Genomic DNA, 21,235 nt, shown 5'->3' with positions numbered 1-21,235 from the left:
AAGTATTATATCCTCATTTTCACAAGAGGTGAAATGAGTCTCAAGGGGCTTGAGTGATTGTCTAAAGATCACATAGCTAGTAAAGGGAGGAGCTGAAATTTGAACCCTAGGTCTACATCACTGTAGAGCCCAAGGTTTTTCTAACACTTATTCAGATGGCTGATATGTGCAGACCTGATCTTGGCATCTTTCCTTGAGGGGCCAGCACAATGGTTAGGGGCATACCCCAGTGTTCTACTGCTGGGATTCAAATCCTACCTTCTTTACTTACTAGCCATGTGACTTCAGGCAGGTTAGTTAACTTCTTTATGCCTCAGTTCCCTTATTAGCAAAATGGGGACAATAAGAATACCTACTTCTTAGGGTTGTTAGAATTGAGTTAATATTGTGTAAAATGTGAAGAAGGGTGCCTGCCATAGTCATAGTCAGCACTCATTCAGCATTAACTATTATTATTGTTCCCGATGCACATGAAGGTGGATTCATCATGTGAGATAAAACTTGTTTGCCATCCTTGTTAAAGTTTGAAGTCTAGGGCTTTCCTGGTGGCGCTGTGGTTAAGAATCCGCCTGCCAAGGCAGGGGACACGGGTTCGAGCCCTGGCCCAGGAGGATCCCACATGCTGCAGAGCGGCCGGGCCCGTGTGCCACAACTACTGAGCCTGCGCTCTAGAGCCTGCAAGCCACAAGTACTGAAACCCGCGCTCCTAGAGCCCGTGCTCCGCAGCAGGAGAGGCCACTGCAATGAGAGGCCCGCGCACCGCAATGAAGAGTAGCCCCCACTCACTGCAACTGGAGAGAGCCCGTGCGCAGTGGTGAAGACCCTACACAGCCATAAATAAATAAATAAAATAAATTAAAAAAGAAAAAGTTTGAAGTCAAATGTAATGGATGTAAATCTCCTTGATTGGAGAACCAAATCCCCAAATTTGTTTTATATCAAAGTATCAGCTTTAGCTTCATTACTCTGATGCTTCTTTCCTTATCATCTGGCTGATTGAAAAATAATGTCTTCTAATTATTAAGATCAGAATCAGTGATCATCCGCTCTGGTTCTGTTGGATCAATCCAACAAATTTAGAATTTTACTAGATATATGTTGAACCAAAGCTTGATAGTTGTCCTGATCTCACTGCCCTGTTTTCCTACATCTTTTCTATAGCATAACTTAGGTTTGTTTGCTTGTTTTTATTTTCTTTTTCAGTTGCAACTTAACATGATTTTTCTAAATTGTTCTCTGTTATTATTGCCCTGCCTTGTTTTTTTTTTTTAATAAGTTTATTTATTTTATTTTTTAATTTTTGGCTGCATTGGGTCTTCGTTGCTGCATCCGGACTTTCTCTAGTTGCGGGAGGCGGGGGCTACTCTTCATTGCGGTGCGTGGGCTTCTCATTGCGGTGGCTTCTCTCGTTGCGGAGCACTGGCTCTAGCTGCGCGGGCTTCAGTAGTTGTGGCACGTGGGCTCAGTAGTTGTGGCTCGCGGGCTCTAGAGCACAGGCTCAGTAGTTGTGGCGCACGGGCTTAGCTGCTCTGCGGCATGTGGGATCTTCCTGGACCAGGGCTCGAACCCGTGTCCCCTGCATTGGCAGGCGGATTCTCAACCACTGTGCCACCAGGGAAGCCCACCCTGCCTTGTTTTTCTATGGCAGCGACCCTCATCTTGGACTTAACTCCCATTGTCTTCATTCGCAGGCCCTTCTTTTTATCTTTTCAGTAGTTATTATTATGATGATGATGATGGTGATGATGATGAATCATCTAGGAGATTGTTCTTAATTCTTCTCTTTCTGATTTATGTTTCTCAGTTCCACCTTCAATGTTCACAGTTCCTGCTTCTTTGCTTCCATTTCAGAACATTTTGATATTTTATCTTGAATAGTGAAGGTTTCAGATTTGATTTAACAAATAGTTTAAAGTTCATTAGGGTTTTTCAATGGGGCAGTGTTAGGTGGAATTCATAACTCTTGCTCCTAAGACATCAGTGTACACTGGAGTATTTTAGGCCTACATGTATAATTCTAACCAAAAGAAATGAATTTGCTGGGACGTCTTTCTCACTCTCTTTGGATCCTGCCTCTGTCCTCCACCAGATTGTAACAGTTTTAAATTGTTTCATTATGGGCGTGGTTTCTCTTCATGTCTGATAACAGTAAAGTACATTGCAACTCATGTTAAACTTTATAACAGATTGTCTGCAGTCTTTTTTCATATCTATTGCTTTCAGCTAGTTACACAGTTCATAAGTTATATATCTTACAGCCTAGAGGAAAAGTTATTTTTTGCCTAGTCTTTTTATTCTTTCTGGCATGGATTTCTCTTTTGGTCTTAAGAGTAGCAAAACAACCTTTGTATTCAGAACTTGGTGGCTGTGATTGCTAATATAATGAGTCTAGTTTATAGATACAGTTCCAGAGTATTATACAAAGCAGTCAGCTGGATACATGAGAGCTCCAAAAAGTATGACTCCTTTGTCAACCAGGCTAACCAAAAATAGGTTGTGTAGAAAAGAAAGCTCTGCTTAGAAAAGTCTATGTATTTTCATGGCAATATGATTTGATAACTTCCTAACACGTCATCTATATTTCAAATAATTCTCTATGTTAATTAGTTGACAGTGACAGTATCTATATTGTGGGTGTGAATCATGGCCAATAGAGCAGTGTCATGGGTTTTATTTTCCTCCGACATCTTATTATTAAAAATTCAAACATACAGAAAAATGGAAAGAGTAGTATAATGAACTCTTATTTACCCTATGCCTAGATGCAACAGTTTTAACATTTTGCTATATTTATTTACATATGAATACATGTGGTATGTGTGTGTCTGATTTTGAACTATTTGAAAGTAAGTGAAAGATATGAAACTTTGTCCTTAAATCCTTCAGGAGACATCTCCTGGGGGCTATAGCTCAGGGGTAGGAGCATTTGACTGCAGAATACATCTAAGAGTAAGGACATTCTTTCACATACATTTAAGAATTATTTTATGATTTTTTTTTTACTGATAAATGTGGTTAAATTATTATCATCACTTCCCCCCTATTTCTGATCTTGCTCATCCAGTCTGTTCCTAAATTATATCTAATGAAGACAATTCAGAATTAGGTATTCCATATTTCAATTGATTTTAGTTTTTTTACTCTGTGAGTGGAAGGAAGATTTTTTTTTTTCCCAAAAGAAAAGAAAAAGATGATGAGCTCTCTAACATGCAAAATTGTGCTTGTTTCTTATTGTGGGTAAGATTCTAGAATAGATTATTAGGTGATCTGTGAGCGCCAAGATGAGGAAGAGGTGAGCACCAGCAAAACTGGGAACAAGTCTTTTTTCCCCCCTCACTTTATTTCCTAGTTGATCCTTGTATCAGGGAAATGCGATAAATGTTTGGTCTCCACTGAAGCAGCTGACTTGTATTATTACTTGTAGATAGTGTGGAGAGCCATATAACTCAGGGAGGTTTGTGATATCTCTGATTTCAGCACTGCACTGTTTAGAATTTTAACGAATGCCTTAGTTAACGCTTTAGGGAACATACGTGATCTTGAAATGGGTAAATATCCCGAAAGAGAGAGGGAGGGAGAATATGTTGGATGGCAGACTCACTAAGAATCAGTACCTAGTAAATAGATAGTATATGTTTATTTAAAATAAATATTTATAAAATGGAGCAAAGAATAACTTCTGCGCTATATACTTTTCTAGGGATATTTTATCAGTAAGTATCATAATGCATACATATTGAGTTCTTGGGTAATAATAAAAAGCTACTGGGCATCTTTATCAGTGGAAGTCTTTAGCTTCTAAATTCAACTTTTCCATATTTTTCTTATAACTTCGGAGAGTCATACTACATGGTACTCTGAGCACACCTCTTCTTAGCTTAAATTTTTTTTTTCTGTTGTTATACAAGTAATATCTGCTCATGGGCAAAAAGATTAATATTTTAGTGTATCATATCAAATCTCTTTATGTCCTTGTATACTCATTTTTCCCGATAAACATGAGATAATACCATGTATATAGTTTTTTAATGTTTTTTGTTTATACAGTCTAAATACTTTTCTATTAATATAACTTATTCATTATATTTATTTTCTTATCTTACTGAAACAGTGAATTTGTTTGTGATCCATCTGAATACTTTATGTGAATTGAAATGTGACTTATGATGGTATAGAACTCTAAAAATACAAATACTCTATATAGTTAAAAGTTTTAAAATTGTGGTATATATAACATAAAATGTCATTTTAACCATTTTTACTTTACAGTTCAGTAGCATTAATTACATTCATAATTGTGTGCAACCATCACTGCTGTGTATTTCCTTTATGTTTAATCATCCCAAACAAACTCTGTATCCATTAACCAATAATTCTCCACTTCCTTCTCCCCTCAGCCTCTGATAACCTCTAATTTACTTTCTGTCTTTATGAATTTGCCTATTCTAGATATTTCATATAAGTGAAATCATATAATATTTGTACGTTTGTTTCCGGTTAATTTTACTTAGCATAATGTTTTCAAGATTCATCCATGTTGCAGCATGTATCAGAACTTTGCTCCTTTTTATGGCTGAATAATATTCTACTTTACTGGATGGATATATTTGTCTGTTGATGGATACTTGGGTTGTTTCCACCTTTTGGCTATTGTGAATAATGCTGCTATGAACATTTGGTTACAAGTACCTGTTCAAGTCCCTGCTTTCAATTATTTTGGGTATATACCTAGGATTGGCATCTCTGGGTCATATCTTAATTGTGTTTAACTTTTTGAGGAACGCACACAGAGTTTTAAAGTTAAAAATAATTTATCAAATGTCATTTGCATGAGGTACTATACTGTGCACCATGCAGAATACGCAGCAGAGAGATGACTGGTATAAAAATCTAGATGTGTTTGATGTAGCTTGTTTTCTTTAGTGCCTGCAGGAGTGCCGTGTAAGTAGCAGACAGAAGCTCAGAAAGATATGTGGAATAAATTACAATGTAACTACAGTTTACATTTGTAAATAAAAAACAGCTTTGTGTTTTATTTATACTAACACCCATTCTCCCTCCACATTTTCCAAGCAACACTTGGTAGAATCATTAACAAAAAATAAACACATCTCCACTTGGGCTCTCCCTGGGGCATACTGCATAGAGTTGCCCATGTGAGAAGCAGCTCGAATGTTAATTGGCACCTGAAATTTGGAAAGGATGCCTGTATGGCTTAAGATTTGGGGTGCATACTTGAAAACCTTTCTCTATCTGTCCTGTATCTTAATGTATGTATCATTCCTCTTCTGACAGGTGGTCACCTGGGCCCCTGGTACCTCTGTTTCAGGAGCTCTGGAGGATAACAGCTTACTTCCCTGAGATGCCTCCTAAGATCTCCTCCCCCTGAATTTTGTTAAGTCAAACAGTTCCATGTATACACTCCAAATTTGGTGACACAATAACAAACAGGCACTCAATTTATTTACATGTTTCCTTCTAAAGTTTATGTAAATTCAGTTATTTTCCATCTAGAGCAGAGGTTGGCAGACTGTGTGGGCCAAATCAAGTTTGTTTTTGCACAGCCCATGGACTAACGGTGAATCTTACATTTTTAAAGATTGTTAAAGAAAAATAAAGAACATGTGACAGGGAATGTATGTGGCCTGAAAAGGCTAAAATATTTACTTTTCGACATTTTATGAAAAAAGTTTGCCCACCCCTGGTCCAGAGTCTTATTCTATTATATTAGTTTGTATGTGTGAGAATATATCTATGTCAACATGGCAATTAAAAAATTATTGAATAGTTATTAGGCACTTGGATATGTTTGAGAATTATTGTAATGAATTTTTCTGGATGACCTAGTACAATTTTTGTGATGACTTTTCAAAAGATATGTAGTCACAATTGAAATTTTGTAAAGAATTTTAAGATTAAGGTTTACGATGGCTTGTTGCAGTGATCTGGGAATCAGAGTTGGGGTTTTGTTTCTGACAGTTACTGATTTACTGGGTTATAGTTTAGCAGTCTTTTTTTTTTTTTTTTTAATGGTTCATTAAATACATTTAAAACTCTTCGGAAAGAAAGCATCTGGAAAGTGTGAAAGCAATTCAGAATCATGTTTACATGTATTAAGTGCCTATAAGTACATGTTGTAATGAGGAATATTATATAATAAGGATGGAGTAGTAAAGACATTGTATTTAGTTTTATTTTAAAGGGGTTAAAAGATATTTTTCATATATTTTATGTACTTATATTCTAAGTTTTTTACCTAAACTTCTGAGAATATATTTAGATAGACCATGTAGCCTAGATATTTCTTACATTTAATGTAAGCAGAATCCACTGAATACCATGGTAGTAACTGAAAATTTAATAGCCATTGTTTTACTGGCAGTAATACCTCAAGTAGTTGACCAGAGCCTTCGTGTTTATCTAAGAATACTTTGTAATTCTACTTTTCCTGTGATTTTTCTGGGCTTTTACAAAGCGAGGATCAATTGTGTTTCCTGAAATCAGAATTCTATCATGTGGGGGTTTGTTGAAAGCTGGGAAGTCCCTTAAGAAGTCTGACTCATCTTCACCTCTTCTTTCAGCTTGCAGCTGTTTGTGATGTATTTGTGGAAAACTATGTCCCTGGCAAATTGTCTGCAATGGGGCTGGGCTATGAAGATATAGACGTGATAGCGCCTCACATGGTCTACTGTTCCATCACAGGTATTTCAGCACCACACCCTCGTCAGTGGCGAGGTTTTCCAGTTTCTGTGTCTCTTTTTGTATATAAGAAACCTCTCGCTAGTGTTGGTTTTCTTGAGGTGGTTCTGCTCTCCCTGCCTGCCAAGCCATTTTAGGTTGTTGAAAATTAATCACTAAAAAACATTAACCTAAATGAACATTTTTCATATTTCTTCTGTGAATTGTCTGCCTGTAGTTTTGCCAATTTTTCTATTGATATTTCACAAATACTGACAAGGTACTATTATTAACTTATATGTAGAATTACAGGTGAAATATTAATTGGCTTTAAGATAACATAGGATCTCAACATATCGCTTCAATATATTCAAAAGTGCTAAAGCCAACTGAAGGAAAAGAGTGCCATGAAGTCTTTTAGATTGTTCAGCCCTTGATGGTGAACTCTGTGTGTGTGTTTGTGTGTGTATAACTATGTCTTTAGGCTAAAGGGAAAAAAGTCATTGTATTAGTTATCTTTACATAGTTTATAGGCACTTAACTATTAATTAGGGATACAGTATTAAGAAGTTATTAAGATAGAAAGTTACATTAATAGCTTTTGTCAGAATAATTTATAAGATTTTCAGATTTTATTAATTTATCCACCAAATATTTACTGCAGGCCTATGATCTGCCAGGCAGTATTCTAAGGTTCTGAGATACAGCAATGAATAGCACATATCTATGCTCTCCAGCAGATTTACATTCTAGGTTAGGGAGATAGATAGTAAATAAGTAAACACATTCTTTTGTGTTTTGTTTTTTGTAATTGAGTGCAGTAGTGATAAGGTCAAAAGAGAGAAATTAAACAGGGCAAGGGGGTTGAGGTGAGGAGGGTCTATTTTATACTGGGAGGTGAGACAAGGCTTCATTGATAAAGGGGACATTTAAGCCGAGACCTGAATGAAGTAAAGGAGTGAATCGTATCATTATTGGCAATGAGGGTTTTGGGCAGGGGGAACAGCAAGTGCAAAGGACCTGGGGCAAGACTGTGTTGGACCTGTTTGAGGACCAGCAGGGATGGCTGAAACAGAGTGAGTGAGGGGGAATGTAGTAGGGAGAAAATCAGGGAGATAATGGTTAGTAAGATGATGGTTAGTAAGGGCTTGTGGGCTGCTCTTAAGGAATTAGGCTTTTACTTCGAGTAAGATTGTAAGCTAATGGAGAGTTTTAAGCAGAGGAATGATGCGACCTGACATATTTTTAAAAGGATCACTCTAGCTACTGTGTTAAGAATAGACTGTCGAGGACAAGGGTAGTGGGAGAACAATTATGAAGCTATTGAAATAGTCCAGGCTAGAGATGATGGGGGCTTGAATTAGGGTAGCAGTGGTCGAGGTAGTTAAAGAGTGATAGAATTCTGAATGTTTTCAAGAAAAGGGGGTAAAGTTTGCAGATGGATGGGATGTGAGTATCAGAGAAAGACTAGAGTTAAGGATGACTCTAGGGTCTGGGCCTGAGCGATTAGAAGAATTGCTGTTTACAGAGTCGAGGAGGACTGTGGAAAGAAGCTTTGGGAGGGAGAACATCACGTTGGACTTGGAATGTCAAGTCCAAGTCTAGCTTGAAATGTAGAGTAAGGGCTTGGATCTAAGAGTCAGGAGATGTAAAATTTTATAGTTATGAGCAAATACATGGTATTTGAAGCCTGTATTTGATCTTTTACAGAGTGAGTGTAGATAGAAAAAGGAGAATCTGAGTGGCTGAGCCTGATGCACTCCCATGAGTAGATGTTTAGGAGATGATGATGACGCAGTGAAGGAAGTCGTGAAGGAATCGTCAATGAGGTGGGAGGAGAACCCAGAGGCGAAGTGAGGAAAGGGTTTATTTTCATAGACAGTTTAAGCAGAAAAGCATAAAGCATAAAGCACGTATGGACCTGAATTACTCGCATCTCCTAAATGCACCACACTCGCTCTCACTGCAGAGCCTTTACACACGATGTTCCCATTGCTTGGAACACTAATCCCCTGCCACACCCGGTAACTCTGTCTTTGTCCTTTAGATCTCACCTTGGATGTCATTGCTTCTGTGCAGACTTTTTTCTCGATCCCTGAAGATTGGGTTGGCTGTTGTCTATCATATTTTACTCTTTACTTGTCTGTCTCCCCCACTATCCTGCAGGCTCTTGTTCAGCACACAGTATAGAGCACATGGTAGGGAGTTTCTTACCTCAATGAATGAATAATCAGAACTTGGCTAAAGAGTTTTTAATAGCTGCCATTTTTTTTTTTTTTTGCATTCTACTTTTCAGAGATAAGTGTAAGTGGTAAACGTTATGTTTACATTTTCCAAAGAAACTTTCAGAGGATAGCCTGGGGTTAGGGCATAGTTGGCCTCATCTGTTATTTCTTATGTAGTTCGTCCGTAGCACTAACGTAATGATCATTGCTTTAAGGTACCAAAAGAGTCGAAGTAAATATTCACTTATTGTCATTAGGTCCCTATGCCTTAGGTTTTTTCCTAAGGCAGTAAGGGAACTAGTACATTTAAAAAATATTTTAAAAGGGAACCAAACAAAAACTTTACTCCTTATATTTCAGTAAATTTATCTCAAAATAGGTATCTGAAAATCTTGTTTTACTATAAAAGCCACAAAAATGTTATCTTAAAAATGTTTGTTATTCGTAAAATTATAAGAACCAAAATACTCCTATTTCTGTGCGTTAAGGTTAATTGAGATATTATAATACTTTGACTGTGACACATTACTTTAGTATAAATAGTGCTTTTCATGGTGTAGTTGTCTGTGTGGTGGTATTTTCATATAAAATAAGCTATAATTGCAATATTTGGACAATTGTTATTATTTTAGATTTAGATCAAAGAGCCCAGTGATCATTAACTTCTCTACTGAGCAGCACGAGAGATAGATTCTGTACATAGTAGATCTTTGCCACTAGACCTGACTCTTTTTCAGCGGTACTATTATATAGATCTGTAATCACACTTTTGTTTTTGTGTCTGTGTATCGAATACTTATATGTGTGTGAGAGAGGGAGAGATTTTTCCTTAAAATCTCACAATCTAATGGAAATGTTGAGGTCTAAAATATTAAAATAGGTGAACTCTTCTGAATTACCCTATAACCATAAAAATTCTACATAACTAACAAATGCAAAATCTTACATGACAGTAAGTATTTATTTCTCATTGTCGTAAATGTGGATTGGCTGGGATTCAGCTGATCTAGACTTGTTAGGTTTGGCTTCAAGTTGCAGGTCTGCTCTGCACGTGTCTTACACTCCTTGGACCAGTGGCTACCAAGTACGTGTTCTCCTCATAGTGAAAGGCAAGAGCACAAGAGAACAAACTTAATCTCACAAGCACGTTTAAAGCCTGTCTCTGCTCACATCACATCTGCTAGTATTCATTTGGTCAAGGCAAGTCACATGGCCAAGCCTAATACCAAGAGGTGGTTAAATATAATACTCTAGTGGCAGGAACTACAAAGTCGCATTGAAAAGGGCATGGGATCCGGGAAGGGTGAAGATTGGGAATAATGATGTATTTCATCACATCACCCAGCTAAATGAAATGCTAATCCACTTGGGAAGCCTCACACTTCCCCGAAGTTTCACATCTGTATCTAACTACGGTTAGAATCAAAAGTTCTTCTGGGCCTTGTCTTGTGACTGGAGAATCTCTTAAGTTTTCTTCCAGTTCTCAGATCCCGTACTAACATTTTAGTGTGGCAAAGTCCCTTAGAGATAGATTATATAATCCAGTAGTTCTCAGCTAAGGGGAAAATGGGAGTATCATATGCTTTTCGGTAATAGGGATGGGGCATGAAGGGGTGATGGGGAGAGGCATGTGTAGTCTGAAAAAGCAGCCCTCTTTATTCTATAATCCTGTGTATCCCCACCTCCTGACAATCGTTAGAAAAACATTCACACAGCTCTCTCTCCTTTATTTCCTGATAAGGAAACAGACCCAGAACAGCTAAGGGACCTAAGGTCACACAGCTATTTAATGGCAAATGGGTTTAAAACTCAGGCTTCTTGACTTGGTATTAAGTGCTTCTACGCTTTCTCTGTTTAGACATGTATCATTGTTAAGTGATGACATGGACTTTGTGATTACAAGACACTGAACAGGTCTCCTTGAGAATATATATTTTTGTTATTCTCTTTCATTTGTTGTGGATCATATTGGCAGCGGTGGGAGTCATGAGCAGAGTTGCTCATCAGGGAGTCTAAATTTCAGCGGATTCTTTTGGAAGCAGCCGTCATTTGTGAGTCATGAGTTTGTGTGTATATAAAGCAAGGGCCATCTCTCTTTTTTTAGAAGTTTGATATCCTTGGTAATCAATGTTTGTTTTTTTTTTAATGAGACTGATTAGATCAGTCTAAAGTTGCACATGTTATTATTGGGATCCTAGACTTTCCTGATGTTTCCCAGTGGTATTGATGTCTTGTCAGTGCTTTCCAAGCCCAAATAGTCTGTTCTCACTCACATGTTGGCCTTACTGCTGATGAGAGTAACCTTGGAGTGATTGGGAGTTTACTCTAATGCATTCTGACCGTTGTGTGGCTGAGATTGCCTCAGTCTGTGAAATCTGGTCTACAGGACAAAAATGCTACACTGATCACAAGGGAGGAAGGACCTGATTATTTTTATTAGCACGGTCCTCTTGTCATTTCAGAAGAAGCTGAGTATGAACATTAGGGGGCAGTGTTTAAAAAGCTATCAATAGAATTCACTACGAATTCCTTTTTGAGATAACTGTAGTGTTTCCTGTGTACCACTGGGTGGAGAGAATCTCTGAAAGGACATATCTATATTTTTTCAAAGTATTTTTTTTTCAAAGTGACCATTCTCTACCTTTCTATACTTTTAGAAGTACAATGATATTTTCCTTAACAATTTAATTTAAACTTTTATCTTCTTTCCTTCGTGTCTTCTGTGCATGTTATTAATTATACACACTTAGCAATAAGAATGCTCTCTACCACATTTTAAAGAATTTACTTTTTTTCTTCATGTTAACTTCATTACTCTTTCTTTCTAAAAGAATAAACATTACATTATGTTATTGACTAAACTAATTTTGTGGTAGGAACATTGTGTTTACCCTTTAAATAAAATTTCTCGTCTTTTTTTTAAGGAAAGTAGTTTGCAAAGCAGTTTTTTAATTTTTGAGAACAAGTTACAAAAGATGATATACAGAGTTAAAATTATATAAAATATATATTTTTTGGTAGTTTACTCGTATGTGATTAAAATATAAAAATATTCATAATAATGAAAAATACTAAACTCAAGAGAATGATTACCCCTGGGGAGTGGGGAGGGAGGGAAGGGGGACAGGGATACACACAGGACTTCAGCTGTTTTTGCCAAATAGCCAACTGGCAGATGCATGAGTATTTGTTATGTTATTCTGTATACCCTTATTTATTTATTTATTTTTGGCTGTGTTGGGTCTTTGTTGCTGCGCGCGGGCTTTCTCTAGTTGCGGCGAGCGGGGGCTACTCTTCGTTGCGGTGCTCGGGCTTCTCATTGCGGTGGCTTCTCTTGTTGCGGAGTGTGGGCTCAGTAGTTATGGCACGTGGGCTCAGTAGTTGTGGCGCACGGGCTTAGTTGCTCTGCGGCATGTGGGATCTTCCTGGACCAGGGCTCGAACCCGTGTCCCCTGCATCCACCAGGGAAGCCCCATTCTGAATACCCTTTTATGCTTGAAATAACAACAGCAAATGATTCAGAAATGCCCAAATAATCCCTTCCTTTCTCATTCCTTTCTTTTGTCTGCCCCTCACCCCCACCACTCCAGTACATGTTTCTTGAGCTTCTGTAGATTCCTGGCTGTGTTGAGTGTACAGAGTGGACAATGCAGACATGGTCCCTGCCTTTAAGGAGCTTACAGCCTAGTGTGAGAGACACTTCATAAACAGTTTAAGAAGAGAGTATGGCATGTACTAAGAAATTGTGCTGTCATGAAAGAATCAAACAGGGTACTGCGGTGGAGATTAGTAGAGCAGGGGATGCATAAGTAAATGGGATGGTCAAGGAAGTCCTTTCTGGGGAGGTAACATTTAATAGACTTAAAGTATGAGAAGGAGCCAGCCATGCAAAGAGCAAGGGGAGGAGCGATTCAGGCAGAGAGAACACCACGTGCAGAGGTAGGAAAGATCTAGCCATCTTTAAAAGCCTAAGAGAAAGCCAGTGTTTCTAGAATACCAATAACTGGGAACAGCATGCTTGAGAAGACACTGCATAGAGGTGTGCAAGTGCCATGGTGTGCCGGAAGGGGTTTGAGCAGTAGAGGGATGTGATTCAAATGACATCAAAAATGATCTTTGAAAAAGGTGGGAATCGAATACTGATTGTCTCATTGAAGAATTTCATTATAAACATTGGTCTTGAAATAAGGTTCATGTTTGAGAGAGTAGCTATTAAGATAAAATTTCTTTAGATTACTAAAGGCTCCCATGGTGTTTCAGAGTCAATAACAGAGAATGATGAGCCCAGATGGATATGGCAAATCATCTAGCAAACTGCATCCAACACTATATCATGGCAACGATAATACAAAACAAAACACTGCTGCACTTGGATTCTTATGGAGTGAGTTAGTCTGTGTATATGTATATTTTCATCATTTTCTACATATTCACCACATAACCATGTCTTTTAAAAAAGAATAATTAGAAGTCTGCCTGCACTCTAAACCCATAAAAATTTTGAAGGGGAGACAAACAAGAAAGAAAGAGAGGGAAAGAGGGAGAGAGGACAAAAGAAAGGAAGGAGGGAAGAAGGAAAGGAAGGAAAGAAGGAAGGAAGGAAAGAAGGGAGAGAGGGAGTGAGGAAGGAAGGAAGGAAGGGAGAGAGGAAGGAAGGAAGGAAGAGAAAGAATCAGAACTAAGTCAAATGGAATAACAATGGGCAAGTTTTTTTTTAACCTCTAAAAATAATAGTCCAGTTTAGTTCATTAAGCATCATTTCTAGATTGAATAAACAATCAGTTACAGATACGACATTAAAAGAGGTCCTCACAGTCAAAATAACTGGAAACTACTGGTCTAAATTATAGATGTCTCTGTTGTCTCCCCTTCTAACAGAACATTTTTTTCACCAGAATTTTAGAGTGTTGTGGTCATCTGTCCAACTTTATAGTCAGTGATCCCTAGCAAAAGTGTGGTTTAACATATTTACCATTTTGTACCAAACTCATTGTTTAAACAAACAATGACACCGTCTTTGCAGGGGAAGAGAAACTTAGCACATAAATACAAGATGTCAAAGCACAGCCCATAAAACTAGGGACTGAGATTATATTTTGTCTGTAGACATGGACAGACTCCAGAAAGTGACTTTATGCCTTCATTCTATCCCCCAAGGGCATAATCTTTTTATCTTTAAATACTTCTTTTTACCCTTACACATATAGCAGATGTGTTATACAAGTTGGGCTCAGTGGAGTGTAAGCAGAAACTATTCTTTCCCACGCTACCTCTGCAAACCTGCACTCCTGACTCATTTTCCTTGCTCATTGGTGAAATCCCAGGGAAGTCCTGCAGACTTTTTTCCCGATTATTTTATTTCAAGTATTACAAATTCCAGTCCAATCTAAAATCAAAACTTCAGAGTCTTGTACAATTTATGACTTTTCCCTTTCTCCACCTTGGGCCTGACTTCTTGGAAACCTGAAGAGTGTGTGTGTGTATGTGTTGGAAGAGGATAGTCAGTTTCTTCATTCCTCCATGATCCATCTCTTCCCTCTTGCTTGCTTCTCTTTGTGATTCCTTCAGAGTCAGGCCCTCTTAGGGAAGAGAGTGAGTTAATGGGTATAAAAGAGCTTGTGCTTGATGGGGGTAGATGGGCCCTGCATTGCGGCCTACTGTGTGCCTGAAGCTCAGTTGGTGGCAAATTGTCCTACGGGGAGCTTTGTAGGCTCCTCAGAGACTTCAGACTGTAGTTTTCCCTCTTTAGTCCTCGGCTTTGTGCAGTCTTATGTATACAGAGGCTACCTGTTCAGGTCAAGGTCACTTTGTCCTATAGGCAGCCCTCATGGATAGAATTCCTTTTTTAATTTTTGTAATTTTTTAATTGAAGTATAGTTGATTTACAATGTTGTGTTAGTGTAACGTGTACAGCAAAGTGATTCAGTTATATGTGTGTGTGTGTGTATATATATATTCTTTTTCAGATTCTTTTCTGTTATAGGAACATTCCATTATTAGTACAAGATATTGAGTAGAGTTCCCTGTGCTATACAGTAGGTCCTTGTTGATTATCCATTTTATATATAGTAGTGTGTGTGTGTTAATAGAATTCCTTTTAAAATGAACTAGTTCTGCTCTCCTGATGGTCCACTTAGCCCATGGGGAAAACTCCTCCTTGCTCTTCCTCACCATTGGGAGTGAAGTTTACTCCCAGATCTTTTAGTTCTGCTGCCTTTCCCTGACGTAACCATAGCCTCTTGCTTTTGGTACTTCTTTAGGCACATGTCCAGTCCTTATGTACTTTCATATTCCTAAACTACAGGCCCAGATCTCAGATGCTTTTTTTGAAGTGTCCCTCATGTGGCTTGAAGTAAAGAGGAAGCAGCTTGCCCCTACCCTATGGCAGGGTGAAATGCACAGCATGCTGACAACTCTTTCTTTTATTTTTTTAAATTTATTTTATTGAAGTATAGTTGTTTTACAATGTTGGATTAATTTCTGCTGAGCAGCAAAGTGATTCAGTTATACATATATATACATTCTTTTTCATATTCTTTTCCGTTATGGTTTATCACAAGATATTGAATATAGTTCCCTGTGCTATTACAGTAGGACCTTGTTGTTTATCTGTTCTCTATATAATATTTTACATCTGCTAATCCCAAACTCCCAATCCTTTCCTCCTCCACCCCCCTTCCCCTTGGCAACCACAAGTCTGTTCTCTATGTCTGTGAGTCTGTTTCTGTTTTGTAGGAAAGTTCATTTGTGTCATATTTTTTAAATTAAAAAAAATTTTTTTTTTCTTTTTTCTCTTTTTTCTTTTTTAGTATCTTTATTGGAGTATCATTGCTTTACAATGTTGTGTTAGTTTCTGCTGTATAACTCCTTTTTTTTTTAACATCTTTATTGGAGTACAGTTGCTTTACAATAGTATGTTAGTTTCTGCTTTATAACAAAGTGTATCAGTTATACCTATACATATGTCCCCATATCTCTTCCCTCTTGCATCTCCCTCCCTCCCACCTTCCCTATCCCACCCCTATAGGTGGTCACAGAGCACTGAGCTGATCTCCCTGTGCTATGCGGCTGCTTCCCACTAGCTATCTATTTTATGTTTGGTAGTGTATATATGTCCATGCCACTCTCTCACTTTGTCCCAGCTTACCCTTCCCTCTCCCCGTATCCTCAAGTCCATTCTCTAGTAGGTCTATATGTTTATTCCTGTCTTGCCCCTAGGTTCTTCATGACCTTTTTTTTTTTTTTTTTTTTAGATTCCATATATATGTGTTAGCATATGGTATTTGTTTTTCTCTTTCTGACTGACTTCACTCTGTATTACAGACCATAGGTCCATCCACCTCACTACAAATAACTCAATTTCGTTTCTTTTTATGGCTGAGTAATATTCCATTTTAGATATGTGCCACATCTTCTTTATCTATTCATCTGTTGATGGACACTTAGGTTGCTTCCATGTCCTGGCTATTGTAAATGGAGCTGCAATGAACATTTTGGTACATGACTCTTTTTGAATTATGGTTTTCTCAGGGTATGTGCCCAGTAGTGGGATTGCTGGGTCGTATGGTAGTTCTATTTTTAGTTTTTTAAGGAACCTCCATACTGTTCTCCATAGTGGCTGTATCAATTTACATTCCCACCAACAGTGCAAGAGGGTTCCCTTTTCTCCACACCCTCTCCAGCATTTATTGTTTGTAGATTTTTTGATGATGGCCATTCTGACTGGTGTGAGATGATATCTTATTGTAGTTTTGATTTGCATTTCTCTAATGATTAATGATGTTGAGCATTCTTTCATGTGTTTGTTGGCATAAACCCACGCACATATGGTCACATTATCTTTGATAAAGGAGGCAAGAATATACAGTGGAGAAAAGACAGCCTCTTCGATAAGTGGTGCTGGGAAAACTGGACAGCTACATGTAAAAGAATGAAATTAGAACACTCCCTAACACCATACACAAAAATAAACTCAAAATGGATTAAAGACCTAAATGTAAGGCCAGACACTATCAAACTCTTAGAGGAAAACATAGGCAGAACACTCTATGACATAAATCACAGCAAGATCCTTTTTGTGTCATATTTTAGATTCTGCATGCAAGTGATATCATACAGTATTTGTCTTTCTCTTTCTGATTTACTTCATTTAGTATGATAATCTCTTGGTCCATCCATGTAGCTCCCAGTGGCATTATTTTATTCTTTTTTATGGCTGAGTAGTATTCCAGTGTATATATGTACCACATCTTCTTTATCCATTCATCTGGATAAAGGTTGTTTCCATGTCTTGGCTCTTGTGAATAGTGCTGCTGTGAACATAGGGGTGTATGTAACTTTTTGAATTATAGTTTTGTCCACATATATGCCCAGGAGTGGGATTGCTGGATCATATGGCATCTCTATTGTTAGTTTTTTGAGGAACCTCCATACTGTTTTCCATAGTGGCTGCACCAATTTGCATTCCCACCAACAGTGTAGGAGGGTTCTCTTTTCTTCACACCCTCTCCAGCACTTGTTACTTGTAGACTTTTAATATCGGCCATTCTGACCGGTGTGACCTGGTACCTCATTGTAGTCTTTATTTGCATTTCTCTAATAATTAGTGATGTTGAGCATCTTTTCATGTGCCTGCTGGCCATCTGTATGGCTAACAACTCTTTGTAAGGAAATTCATGCTAAAGGTCTCATTTATCTTTCCACCTTTTCTCACATACCCTGAAATGGATGATAAGCTAAGAGCAGCAAAACTGGTTTCATAGTCTTTTAGCATGACCTGCGTTGGTGTTCTGGCACTTACGGCATTCTTTTTGGGTTTGAAGCCTCAACTGAAACTGAGGCAAGAGGGTCCTGTTTGAACATTCTTTAACTCAAAGTTTGTTGAAGAAACATGTTTTTCAGGTAGTAAAGAATAAGATTAAGTAGAGCAAACCTGAGACATCTGTGTTCGAAATGTTTAAGTATGAAAAGATAACATTTAGTAAACTAAAAGTGTTTTGACTAATTCTGTATACATTTTAAATTATTTAGACACAAATGAAAAGGTCAGTCATTTCCATATACATAATTTCTAAATAAATATCTTTTCCCAATAGCAAATCCCACTTTGAAGCTGATACTGAATTGTTACTGGGTATAAGGAACATTGTGATAATTTTCCTTGGGAATTTTTTATGAAACTGTGGGATTAAGAAAATCTATTGGACTGGAACATGGATAAAATGATTCCCCATTATGCTGAAAGAGACAAAATTGCTGTTCTTAAAAGAACTCTGCTGGGTGTAATTAGGGATATGCAGTGAGCACCATCTCATGACACAATTTTATACATAAATATGTGTTTGAGCTTCTCCAGTTCTCAGACACTTTCATTTCTCTCGTACTATTGATCGATAAAAGAGAAACCCATGACTTGAAAAGGAACTTGAGTTGTTTTCTCAATGCTTTAAAATTCTAAAAGCAAAGAGAGAACCTGAGCCTAGAAATATGGTATAAATCTAGAATCAGTTGGTTTCACCTTTGATCTCTGATTTCTAATATATGGATATATTGGTTCCCAGTTCAAAGAACCACTTGGGGCCAACAAAAGGGAAAAAGATGACAGTGTTAGTTAATGTCAAAGCAGTAGTTATTTCAAAACCTTCACAAATCGAATGTTTCATAGATCGTGCCAGATAAACATGCCAAGACTTAGCCACAGTCCAAAAATCCTGTCATCAGAACTAAATTGTTTCCCCTTATGGTAATAGGTCTGGGATATAAATCCACAAATTAAAGAAGCAGTGCTAGATAGGAAGAAATGTTATGCTTAAAAGGATAAAAAAAAAGAATGTTAGATAAAATTTAGATAGCATTTATTTCATGAATGCTAATGAATTTTTTCCTTCTTTGGATGGCCTTCCAAGCCAGCATTAGTGCAATACTACAACTTTCAGCCCTTATTTGAACCATAGTAGCTTCACAAAGGTCAAAGTATGTTGAGTAAGTAACAGTTATACACCCTGAAAGATAAGGGATGTTGATAGAATATCAGATTGTGGAATCAGTGAATCTGTTTTGTAAAGAACATAAAATTCACAAAAATTTATCAAGTGAAAAATACCAAAGTTTAAAAAATTTGGTAAACATTTGGTTATAAGAAAGACTAGTCTAACAAACAGTCTGATTAAAAAATGGGTCAAGGATGTGAACACATTTCTCCAGAGAGAATATACACATTGCCAATAAGCACATGAAAAGATACTCAACATTACTAATTATTAGGGAAATGCAAATCAAAACCACAATGAGATACCACTTCATACCCACTGGGATAGCTACTATCAAAAAAACGGAAGTTAACAGTGTTGGTGAGGATGTGGAAAAATTGGAACCCTTGTGCACTGTTGGTAGGAATGGGAAATGGTGTAAGCCACATAGGGGGTTCTTCAAAAAATTAAACATAGAATTACCATATAATTCAGCAATTCCACTTTTGATTATATCTCCAAAAGAATTGAAAGCGAGTACTTGAACAGATGTTTGCATTATGTTCCTAACAGCATTATTCAAAAATAGTCAAAAGTTGGAAGCAACCCAAGTGTCCATCAGTGGATAAATGGATAAATAAAATGTGGTATACATACAATGGGATATTATTTAGCCTTGAAAGGGAAGGGAATTCTGACACAGGCTGCAACATGGATGAACCTTGAAGACATTATGCCAAGTGAAATAAGCCAGTCACAAGAGGACAAATACTGTATTACTCCACTTCTATGAAGTACCTAGAGTAGTCAGATTCATAGAGATAGAAGATAGAATGATGATTGTTAGAGGCTTGGGGGAAAGAAAAATGGGGAGTTACTGTTTAACGGATGCAGAGTGTCAGTTGGGAAGATGAAAAAGTTTTAGAGATGAATAGTAGTGACAATGTCAGTACCACTGCACTGTACACAAAAATGGTTAAAATGATAAATTTTATGTTATGTATACTTTATCATGATTTAAAAAATTAAAGTTAAAAAATAAAGAAAAAATTTAAAAAGTAAAAAAAGAAGGCTAGTCTAAACTACAAAGTGTACTGTGAAATTCTAATTACTGTGTCACAACCACAAGAAAATGTTGTTTGTACTATGTTTTAAATAGTGGTCTACAAATACAAATATTTTATGGCTAGGTATTGAATATATGAAACAATCCTTTGTTTAATAATCAATTGATTCATGTATGTATAAATTAAAAGCCCTTTATTTCTTAGGATTTTGTCTTTTATTTCTTTTCAATCTGATGGGATTAGCTTATAGTTGTCATTTGCTTAATACTAAATATTGACTAAAATACCAGGGTTTTTTTGTTGTTGTTTTGGTCAAAATCTTACTCCATATGTTAATTTTACATCTTTAGATTCTTATTGCTATTCACCCTATATTTATCATTCTGTTGTAAATAATTTAGCATTCCTAACATTGTCTAGGAAATACTCAAAGGACTGAGGAAAGGGAATTTAAATGAATTCTTTCTGAAGAGAAGAATTGCCTGTTAGGATGAATAGTTATAATAATGAGAGTTCTATGAGAATTGCTGATTTTACTTCAAAATAAAAATATTATAATTATTTTAAAAATTTCAATCTGAGAAATGAAATTTTACAGTCCCAAATATTTCTAGGAGGGCACATTTCTCCTACTCCAGTCAGAAACTTCAATCATGTTTCTTGCAGCTCTCCGAGGAAAGCCACGATGGTAGTGTGGGACATGCCCTCACCTCAGTTAGATACACCCAGAATCTTATTTGTTCAGTTACCGTCTTTGTATTTTGAATCTTCTATTCTTCTTCTCCCACAGTAACTTGGGCCCTTGCCTTCCACATACCCTCAGTTCTGTTTCTAACCCAGTATATGGAGGCAGTGACTACACTAATGTGTACATGTCCACAAAAATACCCTCATTTAGAGCTTTTACCTGTCAGTGTTTAGTTGAAGGTACACATTATCAATTGTGAACAACAAAGTCCTCAGTTGTTGTCTTCAGTGTTTCTATGGGTCTTTTACTTCTTTGAGTGGGATACGATATACTTCTGCCCTCTAATCCCTCCACCATTTCATATCTGATCTGTCATTTGGACTTGAACTACTTATTACTCCTGAAGGTCATGGGGATTACTGGACATAAGCTATTTGGTCCATTATTTTGACTGTCTTGAGTCACAAAGTATCTAAAACGATCAAATTCTAATTAGAAAAGCATTGAACAAAGGACAATGTGGCCTAGACACTCCTCAGGTGAAGATAGTGGGGCAAAAGTGGGACAAGGCACAGGAGGAATCTCAGATTGTGAGACACAGGTGTGGAG

General features: G+C 37.2%; 1 protein-coding gene across 1 annotated transcript in view; it reads left to right on the top strand.

The window, feature by feature from the left end:
- Positions 1-21,235, top strand: part of SUGCT (succinyl-CoA:glutarate-CoA transferase) — a 697,612-nt gene that overhangs the window by 17,959 nt on the left and 658,418 nt on the right. The window contains exon 6 of the mRNA XM_061197569.1: positions 6,582-6,702. Within this exon, the coding sequence (XP_061053552.1) occupies positions 6,582-6,702 (121 nt within the window). The remainder of the gene's footprint in view (positions 1-6,581; positions 6,703-21,235) is intronic.

This window comes from Eubalaena glacialis, chromosome 8 (assembly GCF_028564815.1).
Source record: "Eubalaena glacialis isolate mEubGla1 chromosome 8, mEubGla1.1.hap2.+ XY, whole genome shotgun sequence".
Taxonomy (NCBI): Eukaryota; Metazoa; Chordata; class Mammalia; order Artiodactyla; family Balaenidae; genus Eubalaena; species Eubalaena glacialis.
Note: the sequence above shows the minus strand (reverse complement) of the source record. Positions and strands in the feature narration are given on the sequence as shown.